This window comes from Ctenopharyngodon idella, chromosome 5 (assembly GCF_019924925.1).
Source record: "Ctenopharyngodon idella isolate HZGC_01 chromosome 5, HZGC01, whole genome shotgun sequence".
Taxonomy (NCBI): Eukaryota; Metazoa; Chordata; class Actinopteri; order Cypriniformes; family Xenocyprididae; genus Ctenopharyngodon; species Ctenopharyngodon idella.
Window position 1 is genome coordinate 36463359 of NC_067224.1, and position 24169 is coordinate 36487527.

At 36.1% G+C, this 24169-nt stretch overlaps 1 protein-coding gene and 1 long non-coding RNA gene across 4 annotated transcripts; both read left to right on the plus strand.

Moving 5' to 3' along the window:
• Nucleotides 1–2077: 2077 nt before the first annotated feature.
• Nucleotides 2078–14949, plus strand: cdca2 (cell division cycle associated 2). Of its 3 annotated transcripts, none has more exons than XM_051894159.1 (13): nt 2078–2318; nt 2634–2813; nt 3082–3212; nt 4133–4292; nt 5145–5290; nt 5504–5615; nt 6586–6893; nt 7054–7114; nt 7188–7340; nt 11058–11134; nt 11661–11735; nt 11986–12151; nt 13667–14949. In XM_051894159.1, exons 2-13 carry the CDS (start codon nt 2663–2665, stop codon nt 14596–14598), a joined length of 2472 nt encoding a protein of 823 aa, XP_051750119.1. In that variant the 5' UTR covers nt 2078–2318; nt 2634–2662; the 3' UTR covers nt 14599–14949. The 3 variants fall into 3 exon arrangements, with proteins under 3 accessions (XP_051750119.1, XP_051750122.1, XP_051750120.1); XM_051894162.1 differs by having other exon boundaries at nt 11989–12151; XM_051894160.1 differs by having other exon boundaries at nt 11061–11134.
• Nucleotides 14950–17358: 2409 nt separating this feature from the next.
• LOC127512850 (uncharacterized) lies at nt 17359–23856 on the plus strand. The gene is made up of 3 exons (XR_007930275.1): nt 17359–17604; nt 18980–19397; nt 22320–23856. It is a non-coding gene; the product is annotated as an uncharacterized LOC127512850 (long non-coding RNA).
• Nucleotides 23857–24169: the final 313 nt, after the last annotated feature.

Consider the following 24169-nt stretch of genomic DNA (forward strand, 5'->3'; position numbering starts at 1 on the left):
AAAACTCATCAGTATGAAATGTCAGTTTATGAGGAGACATTTAACTGACAATTGGAGAGTACCATAGCCTGAAGCAGGCTCCTCTGATTCCTGAAACACCTGGGCTCTCCTGGCACGTACGTCTGGATCCTGTTCGTGGTTCTCAGCTCTTCATTCAACACAATCAGACCAGAGCATCTCCACGCCAACCAGCAGAGACAAACGTCACTCCATCATCCATCTGCCAGCGGATCAGTCTTTCCGATAAACAAAACAAAGTCTTTATGACGCACGAACTTCTACCTGTCAAACCTCATATCTGTGAGACTCCTGACAGACCTCAGGGTTCTCTACTCCCTGATCACTAAATACTGCACATCTGGATAGACCTTCGGGCAACTGCTAAAATATGCAGATCACATCATTCAAAGTGGCATCTGTGTTGGGAAGAGTTACTTTTAAATGTAGTACATTACAATATTGTGTCACTCCCTAAAAAAGTAACTAATTGCATTACTTAGTTTTAATGAAAAGTAATGTGTTGCATTACTTTTGCATTACCTTTTCTCACCTGGGCTGGGCTTGCTTGTTTGTTTGTTTTTTAATAACAACAAAAAAGTTTTATTTTTTGGTAAATGTTAAGGCCCTTTTACACTAAATGAATAAGCCTGCAGGCTGAAGGAAATGCATATTTATGCATGAACAGTAGAAGGCGCAGCTCAAACAAACCTTTCAGCTGTGCTGCCATTCTGGACCACAAAAGAAAAGGCTACAGAAGGAAGTTCAAAGGAAATCTAATCTCAAGTAATTTTTGACTTATTACTTAAATCTTATTACTTACCCTATTTCTCTCAACATGGGGACTTTAGTAATGCGTTACTTTACTAGTTACTTGAAAAAAGTAATCTGATTACCTAACTCAAGTTACTTGATGCGTGATGCGTAACGCGTTACCCCCAACACTGGCATCAGATATATCCATCTTCAAATGTCTGGTCTTATACATCTTATGTACACTATCGTTCAAAAGTGGTCAGTAATATTTTTTAATGTTTTTGAAAGAAATCTCTTATGCTCACCAATTTCTTTAGTTGGTCAAAAATACAGTAAAAAAAAACAAACAAACAAAAAAAAAACAGCAAAATTGTGATATATAAAATTATTCCTGTGATGGCAAAGCTAGATTTTCAGCATACTCCAGTCTTCAGTGTCACATGATCCTTCAGAAAACATTCTAATATGCTGTCTGAGAAATATTTATTATTATTATCAATGTTGAAAACAGTTGTGCTGCTTAATATGATCAGTTTAATGCATCCTTGCTGAATAAAAGCAGCCTATTAAATAAATTAAAAAAAAAGAAATCTTACCGACCCCAAAATATTTGAACAGTGGTGTACCTTCTTGAGCTCTGCGACTCTTTTTTTTTCTCCAATAATAAATGTAATACTTTCAGAGCACCCGGCTACTCTTGAATGTCCAGCTATGGAGAAACAGCATGGTTTTGCCTGCATAATGATGTAGTTATGGCATCTACCAGCAGGGGCTTGAGATCACCAGCCAAACCATGCCCCGCTGAAATGTGCCTGCAGAAACCCAGCAGAGATGAGCCTGTTCCTCTTGCATTAGAAGAGGTTGAAAAGTGTTTTCCAGTTAAAAAGATGTTTAGTAGTTAACTGCACTCTATGACTCTAACGGCAGTCTTTCACAATAGGCTAAGATAGCATGCAGAGAAAGTTGCTCTCTTTAGAAATATTTCCTTATAAGATACTTAAGCTCCAAAAATAGCACGATAACAGCATTTTCATTTTGGGATGATTTTCTTTTTAAATTAAGGCTACTTAATTTAGAATGTAGACATACTGTATTGTTTTATGGAATGTTTTGTTTTATGGAATGTTTATTTATTTATTTATTTATTTTGTTCTTACATCCAAATTCTACACGTTTACATTTTTATTTCGAAATTATTTCTAAAAAATATTTTTTATATAAATATTTTTTAAACTCTATCAGAACTACACATAAACGTGACAGGCACGTTCGTTAAGCCTGAATGTGATTGGCCGTTTTGAAGCACATGACGCATTTTCTTAAACCTGATTGGCTGATTCATATGAACGGGGTTGTTGCTAGATGGACAGCCAGATGCGTTAGAACTAGTAGTGCTCTCTCGTGTTCAGAAAATACACATACCAATACAATTTTAAAATTCAGTAATATTTATATACAAATGTATTGTAGACTAGTTGCTGTAGAAAGTCGTTTATTTTAAGAATTATCCAGGTGCTTTCGGGTTCCTTCACAGCGGAAGAATATTTGCGCCGTTTTAACGTGCGGTAAGGAGCGAAGTTTGAACATTTCACTTCAGTACAATAGAAACAAATATTGGTTTTTACATATTAGATGCAACATTTCGATATCTAAAATAGTTGCAGTTATGTTGTTAGCTACACTCTGCAAGGTAAAACAATGCAAATATGTAATATTTCTTAAAGTAGAGGTTACACATCGCTGGCCTGATGTTTTGAGATGTTAACAGACGTGCATAAAGTAAATCTCTCCTGTCCAAGGAGATCTTGGAAGATCTTTTGATCTTACTATCTGATGTTTTAGTATGATGTCTCTTATCTTCAATTCATTTATTTACTCAGATCTCATATCTTATGTACTGGACTCAAGCATGGAGGATACTGAAGCCATGGACAGCAGACCACCACTGGCAGCCCTATCTCCCTCTCGGCAGAACACTAAAGATGTGGATTTCTCCAAACTCACTCCTTCACAGTTTGGCATATCAACAGACAGCTTCTTATCGTCATCCAAGATTAAAGGTTTGCAAAAAAATAAATAAACTGGATTTAATAATGTCTTGCCTTATGCCTCAATGATTATTCGTGTCATATAGAGTTCTTAGAATATAAATAAGCACCTTTTGTTCAGTTATTGCCTTTTATTGTCATTTTTTATTGTTACTATTGATAATTTTCTTTGAAATGTAATTTTATTTTGCACAGTTTTACTGTAAGCAGTTCTGTCTTGTCAATAAAGCACTCTAAATGAATTTAAAATCGAACTTTTCATACTGAATTATCTCCTCAGATAAGTCCAGGGTGGCTCAACTGAAGGCTAGGAGGAGATCCACGATTGGGGTCCGAGGATCTCCAGAAACAAACTCTCTCATCTGCTTCAGAGCCAGACAAGCTGCAAAAACACCTCCACGAACACCACAGGTAGATGCATGGTGTAACATGGCTGTTTTTGCTTTAGGACCCAGATTTTACATTGAGCATCAAGTGGTGACCCAACACAGTATCAAAGTGTTTATAAAAAAACAAAAGTAAGCGCAGTTGATTTAATCATTAAAGTCGGCATGAGACGGAAGTTGTGATCGTCTTTTCTTCCCTATTGTGATGTAGATCCAAGTGAACTGGCTACTTGAACAAGAAAAAATATAGGAACTTGGTTTTGTTCATCATGAATTGATTGGATCGTTGTTGTTTGCTGTGATCTCATATGTGAGTGACAGGTTGTCCCGCCCTCACGCCAGTAAACACATTATCAGAGAAGACATGTCATTGCAAGAGGGAGGGGAAGTTATTTTGATTTAAAGATTATGAGGGCACATGAATTAAAAGAAAAAAAATGTGCATAGATAAATCATTTATAATAAATACTGCAATATTCCATAAAAATAGGAAATTTTCCATTTTCACTTGAATTTTGTGAATGCAAAAGTGATTTTTCCAGCCTAACATTTTGAATAAACAACACTGAGAAAATACTTTACGATTATAGTAAGTCAAATTATCAAGTGACAGATAAATTTGTGACAGAATACCATATAGTTTTATTAGAGAAACAGCCTTTGACATCATCAACAAAAGATATGAGCCCATTTCATTTGCTATCCAAAATGCATATGATTATTCGATTAAGCATCACTTTTTCTCCTCAATGTCTACAAACCTATCAGGACAGACTTGCGATCCATTTTTGAGACGCGTCCCACCAATTAAGAACCTTTGGTGTAAGACAACATGTATATGTTTCAAAGAGTGGACCACATTGTTTATCGTTATTATGATGATAATGAAGAAAGTTCTTTGTATTTTCTTAATCAGCTGTAACTTTGTGCCCTGTCCTCATGAAGCTTTTGCAGGGGAGTCCGTTTCTTTCACGCTGTGACTCTTTGAAGAAGAAGATGGCTGCTTTCCAGTGTCTGATGGAGGAGGAGGATGAAGAGGATGAACAGAATAAAAATGAGGAGAATGAGAGTACGAAAAGTACTTTGGATAAAGATTCTGAGAACGGTCAGTCTCTCCTAAAACTGTTGATTGCTGCCAACAAAAAAAAAAAGAATGTCTTTCAGATACAGGCTTGTAGGACCAGATGAAATTGTGAAGTTATTAAAAAAATGTCATACTGTCATTGCTTGCCATTTCCAGCTAATAGAACTTATTCAGAATAGGCCGGCACCATAATAAATTTGACGCAATTTGATTTCTTCCATTGATCCTAGTTAGAGCGCAGCAAGATGATGTGCAGAATAAATCAAATGAAGCTTATGAGCCTTAAAATAAATATGTTTACATTTCAGAGGGCTTTCAGTATTAATAAAAAGACTGAAATAGCATATCCAGTCTGAATAATCTCTGATCATGACACTATGAATATGTAAGTTTTATTCAAATGTAAACAAGACATTTGAGGGATGTCAGTACAGTCCTTTTAATACAATCTCATTTTTAAAATTCATAATGTCAACCCGGAAGGCTGGATGCCATTTAATTTTTTAATAACACTAAAACCCCTTTGAAATATGAACATATTTATTTTAAAGTTTATAAGCAACTGTTTTTCATTTGATTTATATGTTAGCAGCAGGTTTCTGTCTTGCATGCTGTTCTTTAACTGGTACCAGTAATAGGATTCAAATCATTAGAAGCAATTCTTAGTTCTGCAGAGTTTTTTCTTTCTTTGTGGCTTTCATGCATTTTTAGTCAGCTACTATTGAGAACAATTAGCAATTGCTAATTCACTACAATTTTAAGATGAGCACAGATGAATTATGTTCTTATGTAGCATGACCTGTATTTGCTAAATGTCATCTTGGGTCATCATCTCGATGAGGAAATCTCTTTCTGCTACTGTCTGTCCTGCAGGAAAGCTGACTACGCAAAGTCCATTCACTTCGATGACGCCGCCTCCCTCTAAGAAACGCTGCTGGGGCCCACCGGGAGAGTGTAAAGACAAGATTACTGAGACGCCACTCCCCTACCCCACTTTCACAACGCAACAGGAGCAAGGGGTAAACATATCAGCATTTTTACCATGTTTGATATTCGATATACACTTTATCATCTGTTAAATCGCCATTAGCAGATAAAGTGGCACAGGTAAATTGCTTACAATGCAACCAATGGATGCTACACTAACTCGAACAGACTTTGCAGTCAACATTATTAGTCTGGTGATGTTCCTGTAGTCAGCGTTGTGTTCTTTTGTTTTTCTATGATTATAGGTGAAATGCTCTGAGTCTCAAAGCCAGAGGCCTCTATCAGGTGTGGATTCAGATGCAAAGAATGAGCTTTTGTCTTTGCCCATGCTGTCAAAACCAGATGTTAAGCTAGCAGGTAAGGGAACTTCACCATGGTGTCGTTTAATTGATCAAAAATACAGTAAAAACTGTAATATTGTAAAATATTATACAATTTAAAATAACTGTTTTCTATTTTAATTTTAATTTTTTTTTTTTTAAATGTAATGTATTCCTGTGATGGCAAAGCTGAATTTTTAGCATCATTACTCCAGTCCTCAGTGTCACATGATCCTTCAGAAATCATTCTAATGTGCTGATTTGATACTCAAGAAACATTTCTTACTGGTTGCAATGTTGAAAACAGTTGTACTGTTTAATATTTTTGTGGAGACTACAAAAAAAAATGTTCAGGATTCTTTGATAAATAGTTAAAAGAACAGCATGTATTTGACTAATATATATGTGTATGTATATATATATATATGTACATGTATATATGTATATATTAACCTCTAATATCTAGATATAATAGAGGTTAAAATTATCAACAGACCACACTATTTTTCAGACATAATCATTACACAAATAAAAACTGAAATGTTCACTTGTACACAAGGTAGTTGTGAACTCTTTCTTCATGACAAATTTATTCAAACATACATATATCATTAACAGTAAATAAGCTCCTCTCTAGTGTTGTTTTTTTTTTTTTTTTGTAGCTAACCAACGAGCTGTGAACATTGGATAACTTTCCTGAGGACTTTCCATATTGTTTACAAGCTGTTTTACAAGCTGGTGTCTTTCTGCGGTTGAAACAGATTTCTTGTTTGAATTTTGTAATAAAATGGACAGAATTTGAAAGCTGAGACTTTGTTTCTTATCAGAAGCAACAAAGTACAAAGCTCTTTGCGATTATTATTATTATTATTATTACTATTATTATTTTTAAATAAAACTCTTTATTTAAAAGATCAAGGAAAGTTTGAGGATAAAATGCATGATGTGACCCTTTAATCCATGTGTTTATTTATGGTTCATCTCTTAAAATCTTTTTTTCTTTATAGATGAAAGCATGGGCTCCGCTTTACGCAAAAAGAAGCGTGTTCATTTTGGGGCACCACTTTCTCCAGAGTTCTTCGACAAAACCCTCCCTCCCAGTACCCCGCTGCAGAAAGGAGGCACCCCAATGTGTCCTCCATCATCTACGGGACCTAAACGCTCTCTGCTGAAGACCCCTCAACGATGTGAGGCCCCTCTTCCCCAACCTGACTTCAACAGTCCCCAAAACAATGGAGCCTCTCCTGTCCTGGTTATTGACAGACACAGTTCTGGACTGTTGTACAGTGATGAAGTATTTGAAGAGATCGGAAAGGTGTGACACTTGCCAACTTCTCCAAACTAACTTATCTGATTGTAGATTAATCATATCAGTGGCTTGTGGTTTTATTCCGTTATTGCACACAGGCTCCTTGCTCTATAAAGTTTTGGAATGATGGTGAGTTTTTGTGCCTTTCTCTAATCCATCTTCTCAGATCAGTTTTCCCAGTATGGAGGAAGAGTCTCCCTCACACAAGCCTTCAGAGAACTGCAAAGGTAATTCAAATAATTTTGAAGAGAAGGAAAGTTTCTTTCGGTCTGTATTCTAATCATGTATCTAAAACTGTAGATGCACTCTCTGCTGAGGACCCAGGGCAGCCCCAGGCTGAAGACGCTGAAGTTCTGAACGCCGCTTTTCAAGAGGAAGAGGATGAACCATCCAATTCACAGACAGAGGAAAAACTGCCATGTCCCACTGGTGATCAGCCACTGGCTCTCTCCAGTGAGTTAAACTTTCTTCCACTTTTTTTTTTTTTTTTTTTTTTTTTTAAAGCATGCTCTCGTTCTCGTCCTTAGTAAATTCATACCAGTTTTTATTTCTCTGTGCTGAAAAAATTAAGCAAAATAGGATGAAGATTATGAGAGTTCAATGCAGAAATATAATTCACTAGTTCTTGTCTATTTTTTTTCATCTGTTTGTCTATTTTTCTCCAGTTTTTGTTTTAGCTTTAATATTTATTTAATATTTTTAGTGGTAGTGCTTTACAAGTACTGAATTTAGAGACTAAAGGGATAGCTCACCAGTAATAAATTCTGTCATTAATTACTCACCCTCATGTCGTTCCAAACCCGTAAGACTTTCGTTCATCTTCGGAACACAAATGAAGATCTTTTTGATGAAATCTGAGAGATTTCTGTCCCTCTATAGACAGCTACACAACTGACACTTAGACGCTTCAAAAAGTTTATAAAGAGATCGTAAAACCAATCCATATGAATTGAGCTGTTTAGTCCAAATTTTCTGAAGAGACTCAATCGCTTTATATGATGAACAGATTTAATTTAGGCTTTAAAACAAAAATAGTTCAGCTTCAACAATGCGTTTTTTGACCATTTCTGTTGTGCTACAGATTGCCTACTGTGACCAGTGTTCATTTTATTATGCCTATTACCTAATCCATAGGTCTCTGTTTTTATGTGTGGATTTTGATAGATTTGTGTGATTACAATTAGGTATTTGGCCTATACCTCTGTTGAATATCAGTTACCATATTGAAGAGCTAAATACAGATGGAGGTCTGTCCGTGTTGCATGTGTATGGTGTGTGTATGTATGTATATATATATATATATATGTGTGTATATATATATATATATATATATATATATATATATTTCCACTGCAGGAAAGGTACGTGATCAAAGCTGATCAAAACACGAGAATTCTTTATTTTAAGCTTCAAGCTAATGCATTAGCATAATGGCTTGCCCTGTCAGGGGCTTTGACAGATGCATGTGTGTCCTCAGCGCAAAACGTTCATTCTATGTCTATATCCTTATCTGTAAATGTTACAAATTCACGTGAGCATTTCCATTTTGCATAAAGGCTCGCCCTGACAGTCTGCGTTAAACTTCAAACTTCACTGAATGAGTGCCAGACAGACGGAACGCGGGAGAGAGGGAGACAATTAATATATTCAATGCAAAAATATTCATTTTGCTAAAATATCTGTTGTTTAAAGTTAAATTTAGATTTAAAAATCAACATTTCATTCAAGTATTTTATGAGAGTAGTAACTATAAAGGGATAACAACATTAATTGACAACAGTAACAACAGTAATTGAATATAAATGTAAGACGTTTCTTATAGCCTATTTACAGAATAAACAAATGACAGTAAGAGCTGAATGTGTGTGTTCCTGCAGAACATTTATCTTGCCTGTTGGTTAACAGTGAGTTTGTTTTCTTTATTATCTTTATTACTATCTTCATTTTTAATGTAGAGTAGAGATTTAAAGTATATTCACTATATACAGTGCTTAACAAAGTTATTAGACATCTGACACCCAATGTATTGTTTGTGCCACAGGTCAGGGCAGCCTAAACTATCAGTATTGGTGCTTAGTAAAATCATTTTTCATGTTTCTGTAATGGTTAATCCACCATATGTGTAAAGTAAAACACTTTATAGTTTTTGTTTTTTTGTTTTTCAGATGCCCAATTACAGTCAATAACAACAGAGACTGTTACTAAGTTTTTTTTGGGATATTATGTGTGAACATTATTTAGAAACTATTTAGTTGTTTCAGTTTGTTATTTTCCTAATAAATGGCAATAACATTTTTAGCTTTAAACAAGTTTTTGATAGATTCCTAAAATATTTGTGTTCTCTCTTTATTATGACAGCTAGTCTAATGAATTAAGCACTGTATGTTTTCATAGCATTCATCTGGCACATTTGTTGGAAGTACATTGGGCAGGATGTGCAAAAGTGTGTATTTTTGTCAATAAAATAAAAAATAAATAAAATTAGGATTTTTATCCAGTTAATCGAAAAAATAATCGGTCAACTAATCAATTATCAAAATAATCGTTAGTTGCAGCCCTAGAAAATTTGCGCGAGAGTATTTGCGCGATGTCACTCGGCTCTCCATGTACGCGCTTCGGATGAGTACACACAAATCTCACAGCGCCAGCGAGTGAGTTCTCTTTCGCATCTTACGGATGAATGTTTAAAAAGGCAAGGTTTAAATGAGTTTAGTTTAAACACAGATTGCAACGTGAGATGTTCAGGTCTCACGTTGCACGTCATTGAACATTTGTTTACAGTGACTGTTTTGTCCATGTTCTTTTGATCATCGCTGTTGTAATGCATTGGGAAACCAGAATGCATATCCATCGACTGAAACATACATTAGCCGAATCCGTCTGTCTGTTTTGCACGTTGTTTTCAACAAACCATATTATAGATGCGTCGTCAGATTTGGGATGAACCGCGGTGCAAGCGTGCGCCGAACCGTGGGTGGAGAAACGGTTTGAGTTTTTTTTTTTTTTTTTTACAGTGAACCGTTCCACACCTTATATATAATATATAATATATATATATATATATATATATATATATATGTATTAGGAATGTAACGATTCACTCAACTCGCGATGCAATACGATTCACGATACTTGTTTCATGATACGATTTTCTCACGTTTTTTTTGTAACAAAATGAAATTTAAGACAACTTATAAATGAAAAAGTATTATTTTATTATTTCTAAGACAAAATGCTGCATATTTCTTTGTGAAACTGAAATATCTTGGGTCAAATAACAAAACTAAGTTTAAATTTTATAACTAATCTCAAAAAAGTCCCTCCAATTAGATCTTCCAATGCTGTTTTCTCGGGAGGTTTGTTTCGGCTCAGCTCCTGCTGTGTCTGTCTGGTCAAGAGGCTGCAGATATAAAAAGTAAAATCTAAAACGACCGTCTCTTTTGCCATGAAAACACAGATCTTGCATTCGTCGCCGACTGCTATTTGTGTGTTATTAGTGTATATTAACATCATCTTGCGGTATCTGCACCTTAACGCTTTCATTTTTAGTCTTTGTAAATGCCGCCAATCCTGCATTTGAATGAGGACGAGTCGTCCTTAACATCAGCGTTACCCGCTGCTGCGCTTGATGCTCGACTTGCTTGCTGCTCCCATGCCTGTAAAGCGCATCATAGCTTCAGCGACAGCGCCCCTGCAGTTTAAAATGTATCACGATTCATTTAACATTTCAACCGACTTGAATCGTCACGTATTTTCATAGATTTTCAACCGACTAGCGGTGCGTCGTTACATCCCTAATAAATAAATATAATATATATATATGTATATGTACATATACATATATATATGTGTATATGTACATTATTTTCTGGGCTTTGTCCACTTATTTTTGAACACGTCTTTTGTGAAGGCTCTGAAACGCATCTGATAAGTTTTGTGGACACGACCTGATATCAGTCTAGTTATAGACTTCCTTAGGAACAACTAGTTATTCAGATAACCCACCTATTAGTTGACTTTAAAAATGTTTAAACATTATAAACAAGATGTGTAATTTAATTTTTGTCTTGTGGAGTCCAAGTAAATGTGTCATTTTAGAACAGAATAGTATATCAATATATATTTATTTAGTAGTTTATAACATGTGAGACTCTTGTTTCTTGTCGGCAGTAGTGGTTGACCAAGATTCAGAGTCTTCATCCAACTCCAGCACTGAACCAACTCGCTCTCACTGTAGGAAAAGAAAGGTGAGGTCTCGTATCTGCAAATCACAAATCAAAGCACAGATTCAGCTATTTTTCATTCAAAAGAGTTTGAAATAGACCCTTTGTCACATTTTGCATGTTGCAAACAGTATTTTGTCATATCTATATATTTGTATATTGGTAGAATCTTCTTGTGTGCACACTTTATTTTGGTTTAGAGGTTTTTACTGTGAGAGAGTTCTTTGAACCAGGCATTATTTATTCATTCAGTCAGAGGAACTATAATTTGGAGCAGCCACTGTTGCCATTTCAGTGTTGCATTTTTCAAAAAAATAAAATTCAAAATTATATTATCAGCATAATATTTGATCGTCTTTTTTTTTTTTTTTTTTTTTTTTTTTTTTTTTTTACTTTACATTTTCTTTTTCATTTTACAAAATCCTGAAACTTTATTTCTAGGTTAGAAAATCCCAGATTTTCAATGTGCTTTCAGGCTTTATATTGAATAACATCAGAACAGAAGGCTTAAAAAGATATAATTCAGCTCTGTTCTGTTCCTCTGTTTCAGCAACCAGGGGAGAGTGAGCCTGAGAAAAGGAGAAGCTCGCGTACAGCAGCAGCTTCTGCTTCTGGAAAGATGAAGGTATGAAGCTTAAAAAGTGGATTTATAAGCTGACGTGATGAATCTTGGTGAACAGGGGCTTTTTAAGCTCTGATTATTAACGCTGGCATCAAACTGACACTGAGCCTGAAATAATAACACTAATGTGACTTGGACTTAGCATTTGGTATATAAATAGCATGATTCGTGATTTCATACGTCTAGAGCCTTTGAGCACATTTGTGTGAACTCTGTCCATGTTCCTCACTGCAGCTTGTTTTTTTGTTTTCAGAAGACATCAGGAGTAAAAAAACGATTTGGCAATAAGGAGGTTGATCGTTCTCTGTATGGGAAAAGAGACTATGCTTCAAAAAACCCTCTGCTCAGCCCCATATTTGAGACAATGTCTACCAGTCTCAACAACACGCCAACACAGACACAATCAGAAAAACTAACAGGTACTCTTGTTCAAGTGTTTCATTTATAATTCAGCCAATTCATTCATTCATGCTTAGCTTGAATGGACTGATTAATCTAAATTAGATTAATTTTCTGCAGAGTAGGACTTGAGTTCATTGCACAAAAATATCTGTTTCTGTTTATTTCTGTTATCATTTATTCACCTTCATGTGTATGACTTTTTTAACATTTTCAGACTGCTCTTTGCCATGCAATGAAAGGATATTGTGACCAGGTCAAGCTAAAAAAAAAAAAAAAAGGCACTTTTAAAGTGTTATCTCATGTGTTTGCATATTTTCAAAATACTCCATGAGGATGCTTTGCACCAGGTTTGATATCATCGATGACCAACACTAGGGCTGCAACTAACGATTATTTTGATAATTGATTAGTTGGCCAATTATTTCTTCAATTAATCTGATAAAAAAAGATTTCTCCACTATTTTTAGATGCATTTTCTATTTCCATAGAAATGCGTTATTCAGTGTTGTAATTTGGCGCGACTGGCAGAATTTTGTCGTGCATGGTGAGCAGACATGACTAATAGATAATGACATTCGTTGTCAATGATTTTCATTATCGATTTTTATCGATTAGTTGTTGCAGCAACTAACCAACACCATTTGTTTTTGAGTGTCACTTGACGAATCACAATGTGGCAAAATTGAAAAAGAAGATTTAAAGATTTAAAAGTTTAGGGTCAGTAAGATATTTTTAAGAGATTAATACATATATTCAGCAAGGATGAATTAAATTAATCAGAAGTGACAGTAAAGACATTTGTAATGTTACAAAAGATTTCTCTTTTAAATAATTGCTACTTTCTATTCATCAAAGAATCCTGAAAAAATTATAACTTTATACAAAATTAAGCAGCACAGCTGTTTTCAAAATTGATAATAATAAATGTTTCTTGAGCAACAATCAGCATATAAGAATGATCTCTGAAGGATCATGTGACACTGAAGACTGGAGTAATGATGCTGAAAATGGAGTGTTGCCATCACAGGAGTGAATTGCAATTTAAATGTATATTAAAATGGAAAATGGTTGTTTTCAATTATAATTCACAGTATTATGTTTTTACTGTATTTTTGATCAAATAAATGCAGCCTTGGTTGCACACAGAGACGTATGTGCTACTAATATAGCACATACGTTGCTCTGACTACTTTTATGGTGTTTCAATGTGCTCTCTGTCCTTTTTGAAGCTTGAAAGCATTTTTATATGCTTGTTATATGTATATAAAAATTGGCAAAATATCTTTCAAAATATCTCTATTCATGTTCTCTGGAGCTAGAAGTCATTTGGATTTGGAATGACATGAAGGGAGAAATAAATGATGACAGAATTTAAATTTTGCTGGATGAACTATCAGTTTAAGCCCTCTGAAACAGATATTCTGAATTAACTTTACAATCCAGAGTAAGAAAACGCAGCTTTGGTAGGGCAGAACTATCTTAATCGGCTTTTTGAACCACTAATGAACAAGTATTACTCTCTTCCAACACAGATGGAGAGCAAGACCGTATTCAGACACCCAACGTTCCCCATAGCAAGACCGTTCGCCCCATGGTAATTCTGGATACTACCTGTACACGGACCAATGAAAACGAGCAAACATCGAGCTCCACTGTGACAAACACCACTGACAACCAATCAGATATAAACACGACTTGTTTGGAACCCTCAGTCGGCACTCGGCGTCCAGCGGGAAGAATAAGCTCAGGGTCAAAGACTTCCAAGGCCAAACTTGACTCAGGGCGGCCTGCGCGCCAACGTCGTAGCTCAGGCGGAGCCAAGAGAAAGGAGCTTGGCAATACAGCTATTAACTCCACTATTGAATCAGATTGTCAAACTGGGGAACAAGATACTGAGAGCCAAAAGCCAACTGAATCTGCAGGTTTGAGTTCAATGTACCAAGACAGTTCTGATAGGCCAGTGCATCATGAAACTGAGTGCTCTGAAAACAAGGTTTTGAACAACTGTGTGGTACAAAATGAAGACTCCATGACCACTGAGAGGTTAGAGCAAAAGACACCAGGTAATAAAAGACGTGTCCAAAAGGCTCTGAAAAGTCCTTGTGTAAAGATCGATGTTGTGGTAGAGAAAGTAGATGAGAGTGTTCAATCAGAGCAAAATACTGTTGATGCATCAGAGAGCAACGCTGCACCCACAGAGGCTAGTTTGGCCCCCTGGCAGCAAGCTGACTTCAACATCGACGACATCTTGAAACCTGTGGCGAAGAGTCGAGGTTCTGTGCGACGCAGCCTGAGGAACCGGAGGAGCGTGGACCTGCAGGCTGTGGGCCTGGCCTGGGTGGACCACACCTCCCCGGAGCTGAGTAAAGCGGGTCGGAGAAGGACGCGTGGAAGACTCAGCGGAGTGTCTGAACCACTTGTCTTTCAGGCCTCTGAGGAACTGACACCAAACTTGGGAGAGTAACTGACTGAATTGATTGTGTCAGTTAGCAGTTTAATTACTGTCAAATGAACTTTTAAAAAATGTTACTCTTTTCTCTTATATGTATTGTTTTAAATTTATTGGGTTTTTTAGTGAAAATTGCCTCTTATTAAGAAGATTGTATAATTGTTAGATTACTTCTGCTTATTAAATCTTCACTTAGAGATGAATGATGCTGTTTGAATGTGATTTTACCATGGTAATCATTTTGTTTTACATAAATGGCAATCCCAGTTTGCTTGGACAATGTTTTTTGTTTTCTTTTACTGTAAAATTGCCTGCTTCACAATTCAGTAGAGTAGTACAATACAATATTTGCATGCAAACCTTCAAGCTTGTTTTCCATTGGCACTATTTGTCATTCACAGCACTTTGGCAACAAGTTATGGGGCCTGCTTTAAATATCACATAGATGAATGTTATGTATCATATTTCACCCCAAAATGAAGAGGTTTTTTTTTTTTTTTTTTTTTTTTTTTTTTGCATTTGTGGTATTTATTTTCATGACAGTTAAAGGATTAGTTCACTTTCAAATGAAAATTAGCCCAAGCTTTACTCAACCTCAAGCCATCCTAGGTGTATATGACTTTCTTCTTTCTGATGAACACAATCGGAGAAATGTTAATAAATATCCTAACGCATCCGAGCTTTATAATGGCAGTGAGTGGGGATCAACAAGTATGAGCTGAAGAAAGTGTCTACATCCACATCCATCCATCATAAACATATTCCACACGGCTCCGGGGGGTTATTGAAGGCCTTCTGAAGTGAAGTGAAGCGATGCGTTCGTGTGAAAAAAAAAAATCCATATTTAACAAGTTATGAAGTAAAATATCTAGCTTCCGCTAGACCGCTGTCCGTATTCAAATTACGAAAAAAACGGAATTGGCGTCGCGTCAGTTATTTTTTTCCGTAAGTTGAATAGGGAACGCGTAGGACGTAGCGTAGCATAAGCAAAGCCGCTGAAAAGCAAGCCTGCAACCTTTAGCCAAAAAAGCGTAACGGCTAATGCTAACGCTCCGCCCCTGGCGGTACGCAGAGAAGGAGACCAGAGGCTGTTTTTTGAATGGATGTCAATGGATGAGAGGCTTCACTATGGTGATTAAACCGCTTTTGTGGGGAGATAGCTAATCATTTAATTAATTGACAGTCTGTTTGCTAATCTTCAGCATGTTTTACACTAAACAATACTTTCGTTGGGAACTATATGTAGATTTTAGCTTGATAAAAATGTATTTTTTTAAGAGAAGGCAGACTAGGGAACGTTGCGTCTGATTTCACTGCCATTACACGATAGGCTGAGAGGAGCCGCACGTGATTAAGTTAGCCGTTACGCTTTCTCCAATGGTAAGAGATACAGACCCTCTAATCTCCCCATTATATACAATCTCTGGCATAAGCGTTTTGAACTGCGAGAGTTTTACACTTTCTTCGTGAGTAGAATACGGAAGGTGGTCTGGCGTTTCAGGATTTTTTGGGGAAGCAATATGGTCCAGACATGTTCTTGACATTTGATTCAACATAGGAAGCACATAATCGAAAAGTGCACTCAATCATTTCTAAAAACAATTTGGAATGAGAGCAACACTCCCACAATCATTTGACTGAGTCTGATTCACTCACTAGTGAGGTTTAAACTGGCACTGCACTGTTGTGCACTGCACCTGTAATTGCAGTTCGTGCTGCAAAAAGAGCTAACTATGTTTAAAGCTAATGGAAAATTCAGAGGGGAACTTTTGAGTGAATAGAACACAATAGGGCTTCAACAGAATTATTTATTTACAACAATTATATTAACGTTTTCAGTGTCCCACAAAACTGTCAATACAACCTGGAAATAATTACTCTAGCCATCTGCACCAGTCTCGATTCAGCTGTGTTTGTTTACTAGGACTCGCATTATGTTTTATGTGAATCAATCCTCAGCAGTGCTGCTGTAGTGTATCCGTGGGAGAAACAGCACTGCAACAGCGTTTAAATATTTATGTCCTGTAGTCAGTCTCCAGTTTCAGCTTCAGAGGCATTATTTGAACATGGACTCACACCTCTACTGTACGTGATCAATAGCTTATCACAAATCATTTTTTCCCAATGCAGCTTAAGATTTTTTATTTTATTGTTATTTAGGTGGAAGGGCTTAAAATGGATATTCATACTGGGTCTGGCTACAGAGTTTTATTGTAGTAATAGAACACTGCCATCTAGTGGTAAGTAGATGTAAGGTCATACAGGCCATTCACACATTGTATTCTCACTGTGTTTGTCTACTAGACAAAAACTTTTGTTTAAAGAAGGAATGCTTTGATCACATAGTATTACTTTTCCCAAAATTTGGAATAACTGGATTCACTTTACATGAGTTTATAATGTCCAAACCATTCGTTTGATTCATTATTTGCTCATAACCTGCCTCGCGACTGCAATAAATCAGTCAATTGATAGTGATTAGACATTTAATGTATTTATTATGGACTCTTTTTGTCCTTCTGAGTTAACATGTTCCCTTGAACGTCTGACGTGAAGCACTCGTGGTGATGATGTGTTGTTTGCGTGTGTGAACGCCAGTGTTGGGGTTAAAATGATTGTGCTAAGTGTTTTTTCTTTGGCGTGTGAAGGAGGGAAACCCCTCTCCCCCATCCTGCAGGCCCAGTGAAGGCAGCTTAGCACCAGAACAATGGGGTCCTTTGACCAAATCGTGGCCCTTAAGACATGTGGCCTCTTGTCACCGTGGCAACCCCCCAGTCCCCCCCACCAGACAATGTACGAGCTGACAGCTGGAGAGAGAGTCCATCTCATTGAGCTTCAGAACTCTCCACTTTGTTCTGCCCCATTATTTTCTCGCCTACGCCCGTGCTAAGCGTCGAGCGCCTGTCTTCCTTTATTTGTTAATAATGCATACATTTCAGATCCCTTATCGCCTATCATCTATTCCATCCAGAGTGATGCTTTAACTAGATCCTTAACAGAAAGACTCATGCAAAATTGATGGTGAGTGTCTCATACCACGATTAGATTAAAGTGGTCTGGGGTCAAACGTTTGAGCTGGTGGGCTGAGTATTTACGTTTTCCAAGTGTCATCTGCTGCGTCGCTGAATTATTCACAATGTGTAAAGTTTGTTTTAGTTTGTTCCGTGGCTCATAACTGTCGCTTTCAATGCAGCGTTCATTCTCAATGTTGTCAGAAGGGGCGCTATAGCGTAATTTTCTCTTTCAGCTCTGCTGCTGTCATGGTTGAGCAACAGTTGTTAAGCAAGTTAAAGTAAGGTAAACTGTCAGAATGTTTATAGCTAGCTACCTAAATTATAACTAGCTGGGCCATAACCACCATAGACATTGATATAACTTGGCTTGACGACTAATTAGCTAAACATTTAATATTTGACGACTGTTTGATGATTGAAATATTCAGCGACAGACAGTAATATCCAGTGATGCAAACTACTCATTTTTAATGAAATTTCGCCGTTTTAAATTGAAAACATGCTATTGGCCTGCCAATCTGAAAAATACTATAGTAATTTATAGTAAATACTATAGTGTTTTTGAACCATACTATAGTAAAGTACTTGAATTAATTTGTTGTGGTAATTCTATAGTTGCTGTGGTAATATAACAACAACTATAGTAATATAAACAAATTACTTTACCCAATACTGTACTATGTTTTCTGCAACTATAGGGTATATTATACTACAATACACTACAGTTTACTGTAGTAAAAACTAAAGTATACTACAGTATTTTTTACAGTTTATCAGTTCACTATAGTGGTTTTGAACCATACTATAGTAAATTGTAGTATACTGTAAATATTATAGTATTTACAACACTTTGTTAATGAATGCTACTATATGCTGTAGCATTCATTAACAAAGTGTTGTAAATACTATAATATTTACAGTATACTACAATTTACTATAGTATGGTTCAAAACCACTATAGTATTTACTATAAATTACTATAGTATTTTTTCATGATATGATATGATTAATGTAATTCATAACTGAATGTGACGAGACAAGAAACGTTTTGCGTTTTTGACATATTAGACATGCAACATAAGCTTTTTTTTTATTTTATTTTTTTTTATTTGCAAATAGTTTAAATTGATTACTTAATAACTACAATAGATCTGGAACTTTTACCGTTCTTATTTCTTTTTCGTTATTCCCTTAAATCCCTTTTAATCTTTTAATTATTTAATTCATTTTAATAAAAAAAAATAACATCACACATTCATTTATAATGTAGTGATGCCTAGTATTTAAAATAATGTAAATATTAATGCATAATATTAATGTACTTGTAGAGTATTTCTTGCCTTATCTCACATTTACCTGATGTGTTTTTTTAACCTTTGCAGGTCCACTCCACAGTATGGGGTCAAATGTCTTTCTAGAAGCCACAGTGGTGCTACAACAAGAGACAGACATCTGAACAACTCTCCAGGTGATCGAGCTCCCCTACTTTGGAATGGAACTTACAAAGTTAGTGTTTGCAGCCCAGATCACGGATCATTAGTTTCCCAGCAGCCCAAAGGATCCAAACAGCAGGGCTGCCAGTCTTTGCTCTGTTTATCTCTTTGAAATGTGCTCTCTTTATGTCAAGTCATATTCCTTGGCCTGTGAGCGAGTACCTGAGACGTGAGAAGGAGGATGTGCTCTCCGCATCTCCATTGGGACGGACTTTAGTAGGAGGATGTGGAACCCATGCCTGCTGCTCCATTATTAATGAACTGTTGAGTCCTCAGCACACTCTGTCTGCTGCTGAAAGATGACAATGTAAGAACTGTGCGAGCTCTACAGCTGCTGCAAGCGATGTCTCCATATGAGTGGTTTTGTTTGCTGGTGCAGTACCAGTTGCCTATACTTGATGGTTTTTGGGAGGGAATTTGACACTTTATAGATACAGTAGAAAGCGGACAGGAAATTGTTGGGGAGAAACCTGGAAAGAGAATGTTGCAGATGATGTTGGCGGTATTCCATCGCAAGCATTCCATAAGCAGATTCCATTCTTTTTTTTAAAGTAATGAGTAAACAAGTTCATTTTTAATTAGATTTTTTTTTTTTTTATTAGATTTGTTTTCAAATAAATAACGAGTTACTCTTCTATTTATTTAATTTATTCAATACAAGGGTAAGTAAATAATGACAGAATTATTCAAGGTTCACTACAAGTTAAAGGATTAGTTCACTTTGAAATGAAAATTAGCTCAATGAGCTTTACTCACCCTCAAGCCATCCTAGGTGTATATGACTTTCTTTTTTCTGATGAACATAATTGCAGAAATATTAATAAATACCATTTCAGGCGATCTGGCGGAAACTCGATATTCGACTTCATAACTTGTTTGAATGTGAGGTTGAGGGTGAGTAAAGGTTGGGCTAATTTTCATTTCAAAGTGAACTAATCCTTTAAGTTCAACTGACAGCATTTATGGCAAAATTGATTACCCCCAAAATAGATTTCCACTTGTCCCTCCTTTAAAAAATAAATAAATAAATAAATAAATATATATATATGTATGTATATATATATTTAAAAAAAAAAAAAAAAAAAAAAACTCTATTAGTATGGCCACTATGGTTGTCAAACATACCGATACTAGTGTCAGTATGAGTTGGTACTAAAATAAAGTTGACAATACAAACATTTCTGCAGTACCTGTAGCATCTAATAGATGCTGCTTTCAAACACTCTTGTTCGTGTTTGTTTGAGCGCTCTCTGAGCATCAAAGGTTTTTATTTAGGCCTACATTGCGTTTTTACAAGCGTTGAGCGTTGTAGCCAATCACAATCATATCTGTTGAGCATGTGAATGCAATGGCCTATCAGAGATGCTAGTCAGTGGCCCTGTTTACAACTGGGGCCTCATTTATAAAGCATGCGTACGCACAGATTTGATCTTAGAGTGTGTGTACGCTTAAATCCACGCCAACGTTCATATTTATAAAAACGGTCTTTGACGTGGGAAAGTGCTTAGAGCCAGGGTCTGAGCAGACGTACTCACTTTTCCTGGTCAGATTACTGCAGGTTTTTGGAAATCTAAGCTATTCTTTTAGCTCACTAAGGATTTGGACGATGACTGGTGATGTTTTATATGTAAATGACATTAATTAATTGATGTTTACAACACGGATAATGGAAACCATTCAGCTGCGTGCAAGTTCAAGATCATTTGCGATTTATAGATTTCACATCTGAAAGAGAGGTGTACACTCGTTTTCTGTGTGTACGTTCATTCTATGAATCACACGTACGCACATCTGAGAAATGATCGAATTTAGGACGGTTTCTGCGCAACAATTTATAAATGAGACCCCTGGTATGCGTTTTGGTAATTTGGATCGCAAGTAGACGAGGGAAGCACATTCCTTTTTACAAGTTCAGGGGCCATTTGCACAACACCATTTTCAACTAAAAATGGAAAACTTTTAATGCATTTTGACCATTCATGTACACAACATCAGCGTTTTGGGGGCCTGAAAACGCAAACTTTTGAAAACAGGTTTCAATGTGCAAGTTTTTGAAAATGATAGCATTATTGTCTCAGTGTAAACTACAAAAACGCGAATGTGTGAAAATGGAGACATCATGCGCATGTGTTACGTGTGGGCTCGTAGTTTTTCTTTACAAAGTGACATCGCCAACTACTGGCCTGGCAGCATAATACAGCGGTTTTAATCGTTTTCACGGATCTGTGTGAACGGGGATCGTTTTGACAACATTATCGTCTGTTCGTGAAAAACGCAAAGGAAAAACTTTTCCGTTTTTAGTACATCGTTGTCGTGTAAACGTACCCTTCGTTTTTCATGCTGCTAAGTACACTGCAAAGTTTCTGTATTGACAACCGTATTTAAATGCATGTTGCTTTGGAAATTGCAATGATTGACAGTGATAATCAACAGACGTAACAAAATGGGAGAATTTTAATTAATTAGTTTTTGCTCTGGTACCAAAATTGGTACAGAGAACCATGAAATTTGACTGTTATTGGTACTGACTACTGAAATTTTGGTACCATGACAAGACGTAAGCAATATGCAAGTTTACATGTGTTTAGTGTGAAAAAATTGCTTACTACCCTTTTCAGTATAAAGTTACAGTTGCAAGAAAAAGTATGGGAACCACTTGCAGAATCTGTGAAAATGTTAATAATTTTAACAAAATAAGGGAGATAATACAATTTTACATAAAAGATGTTTACATATAATCCACAAAACAAAAAAAAAATAGCTGAATTTATTAAAATAATCTCATTCATAAGTATATGAACCATTGATTCTTAATACTGTGTGTGGTTACCTGGATGATCTATGACTGTTTTTTTGTTTTGTGATGGTTGTTCATGAGTCCCTTGTTTGTCCTGAGCAGTTAAACTGAGCTCTGTTCTTCAGAAAAAATGAACCCTTGAACCCTTTACACCAGTGACTGAATGATTTTGAGATCCATTATTTCACACTGAGGACAACTGAGGGACTCAAACACAACTTTTAAAAAAGGTTCAAACATTCACTGATGCTCCAGAAAAAAACATGATGCATTAATAGATGGGGGGTGATGTAAAGTAAGTCTCTGATGTCTCTGATGAGTGTGTATGTGAAGTTTTAGCTCAACAGATCATTTTTTATAGCATGTTAAATTTGTCACTTTTTGAGGGTGAGCAAAAACGCTCCGTATTTGTGTGTGTCCCTTTAAATGCAGATGAGCTGCTGCTCCCAAGAAGAGGGCGGAGTTTCAAGAGCTCCTGTTAGCAGTTCCGATTACCTCATGCAGACTCACTGAAAATGACAGAAACTGTTCAGCCTTTTATGTTCAAACCGGAGTCGGACAATGATGGAGAGACTCAAGAAGAAGTGACAACATGTAGAATGCAGCAGGACGTTTTTTGAACGGTTAGTTGATGAATTTATGTAGCTGATGTGGAGTTAACTATCTTAAAGTCATTGATTAGCATATTCTGTCATGATAATCTATTAATCGCTCATGTGGGAACTGTTGTAAGATGCCTACAGAGCCAGAGAATATATGCTGCATGAAGATAGAACAAGTATAGTTTAGTTTAATTACAGTTATAACTTATGTTGTCATCTTGCTTTTTATGACATGCTAGTATTGCAATAACATGGCCTCACCCCTTTGTTGCATGTTCCCGGGGGCAGGGTTTATGTAAATTTTAGGGTTAGTGATGTCACTAACCCGGGAAGAAGGTCATTGTAGTCCCTACCACCTGTTTGTTGTAGTCCTTAAAAAGCCATTTCTTTAAAAAGTCATTGCTTTGAACTTTGAGCATCGTAACTTTGCAGATGTTGTTTATGCTCAAACAGCAACATTACACACTAACTAAAGTTAAAAAAAAAGTGAAATCATAATCAACCACCCCTTTAAATCTTTCAAAAATATCCCCATTCACTTCCATTCCAAGTTCCTCCCTGTAACCTTGATTTCTGCTACTTTCTTTTACTACACTTTTACTTTTTTTTCTACTTTCAGGTCAGAATTATTTTTGTGGAAATCAACACAAATGCTGTTAATTCAGATGAACTTGGATTCGACCCAGAATATTCCTTTTAAGAAACCTTAAGTATCTGGTTTATTGCTTTAGGATAGATTCTATTCCAGAAGTCTGGTTGTAATGAGGTCATTTAAAAGTATTTGTTTTCTTTAGTTGGTTTTGACAGAACTTTAAAAGTGTATCTGATTACAGTAGAATTAGTTGAGCACACACTGTGGAGTAAATTAACCAGGGTTAAGCAGTGATGTCATGAGTTTGTAACAGCTTGCGATGGGCAGAGGCAGACTGATGTATTAGATTAGTGATTATCAGAGGTCAGGGGTCACGCTGTCCCGGGCCAGAGGGTCTGTTCTGTGAGGAGATCTGAAGATTAACTATCAAAACACAAACCAGAGCAGCTGCCCACAGACTGCATGTCAATTATGACAATGAAAACATTCCATTGTGACAAGAATGGCCGCATTATTAGAGAGAGAGATATTGCTGTGTAAATGAAATATCAGTGTATGAATAAAAAATGCAATGTTAAATGACAATTTATCAAGACAGTTCAGGGAACAGGAAAGCTGTCTCTGTGTGTTCTGGAAACTGGACATAATTCAATAACAGTAATTCATTTTCCATGTACTGTCGAAGCTGATTTTATTTAATTTGAGACATTGCCCTTGTATTTTACAGCTTTTTTGTTTACTCACAGAGCAGGAATGATAAATAACTACAATCAGCCAGCCGTTGTAATGCATTTCAGCTATTTCTGTCAGGATCTAATCATATTTGGATTTGTACTATTGAATTAAAGACACTTCTCACTGACTCTTAACTTCAATTTCATAGCGATTAGTCTCATTAGACTGACAGGCTCTTATATCAGAGTGCCAGAGCTGATATAATGAGCAGTATAAAGCAGTATTGGGAGTAACATGAATCTGACGGCTACACTTAAAACTACAAAAAATGAAGAATAATCTAAACAAATCAAGTTAAGTTCGCCCTGGAGGACTATGGACAAACCCTTTTCAAAATAGACACAAATCATTAA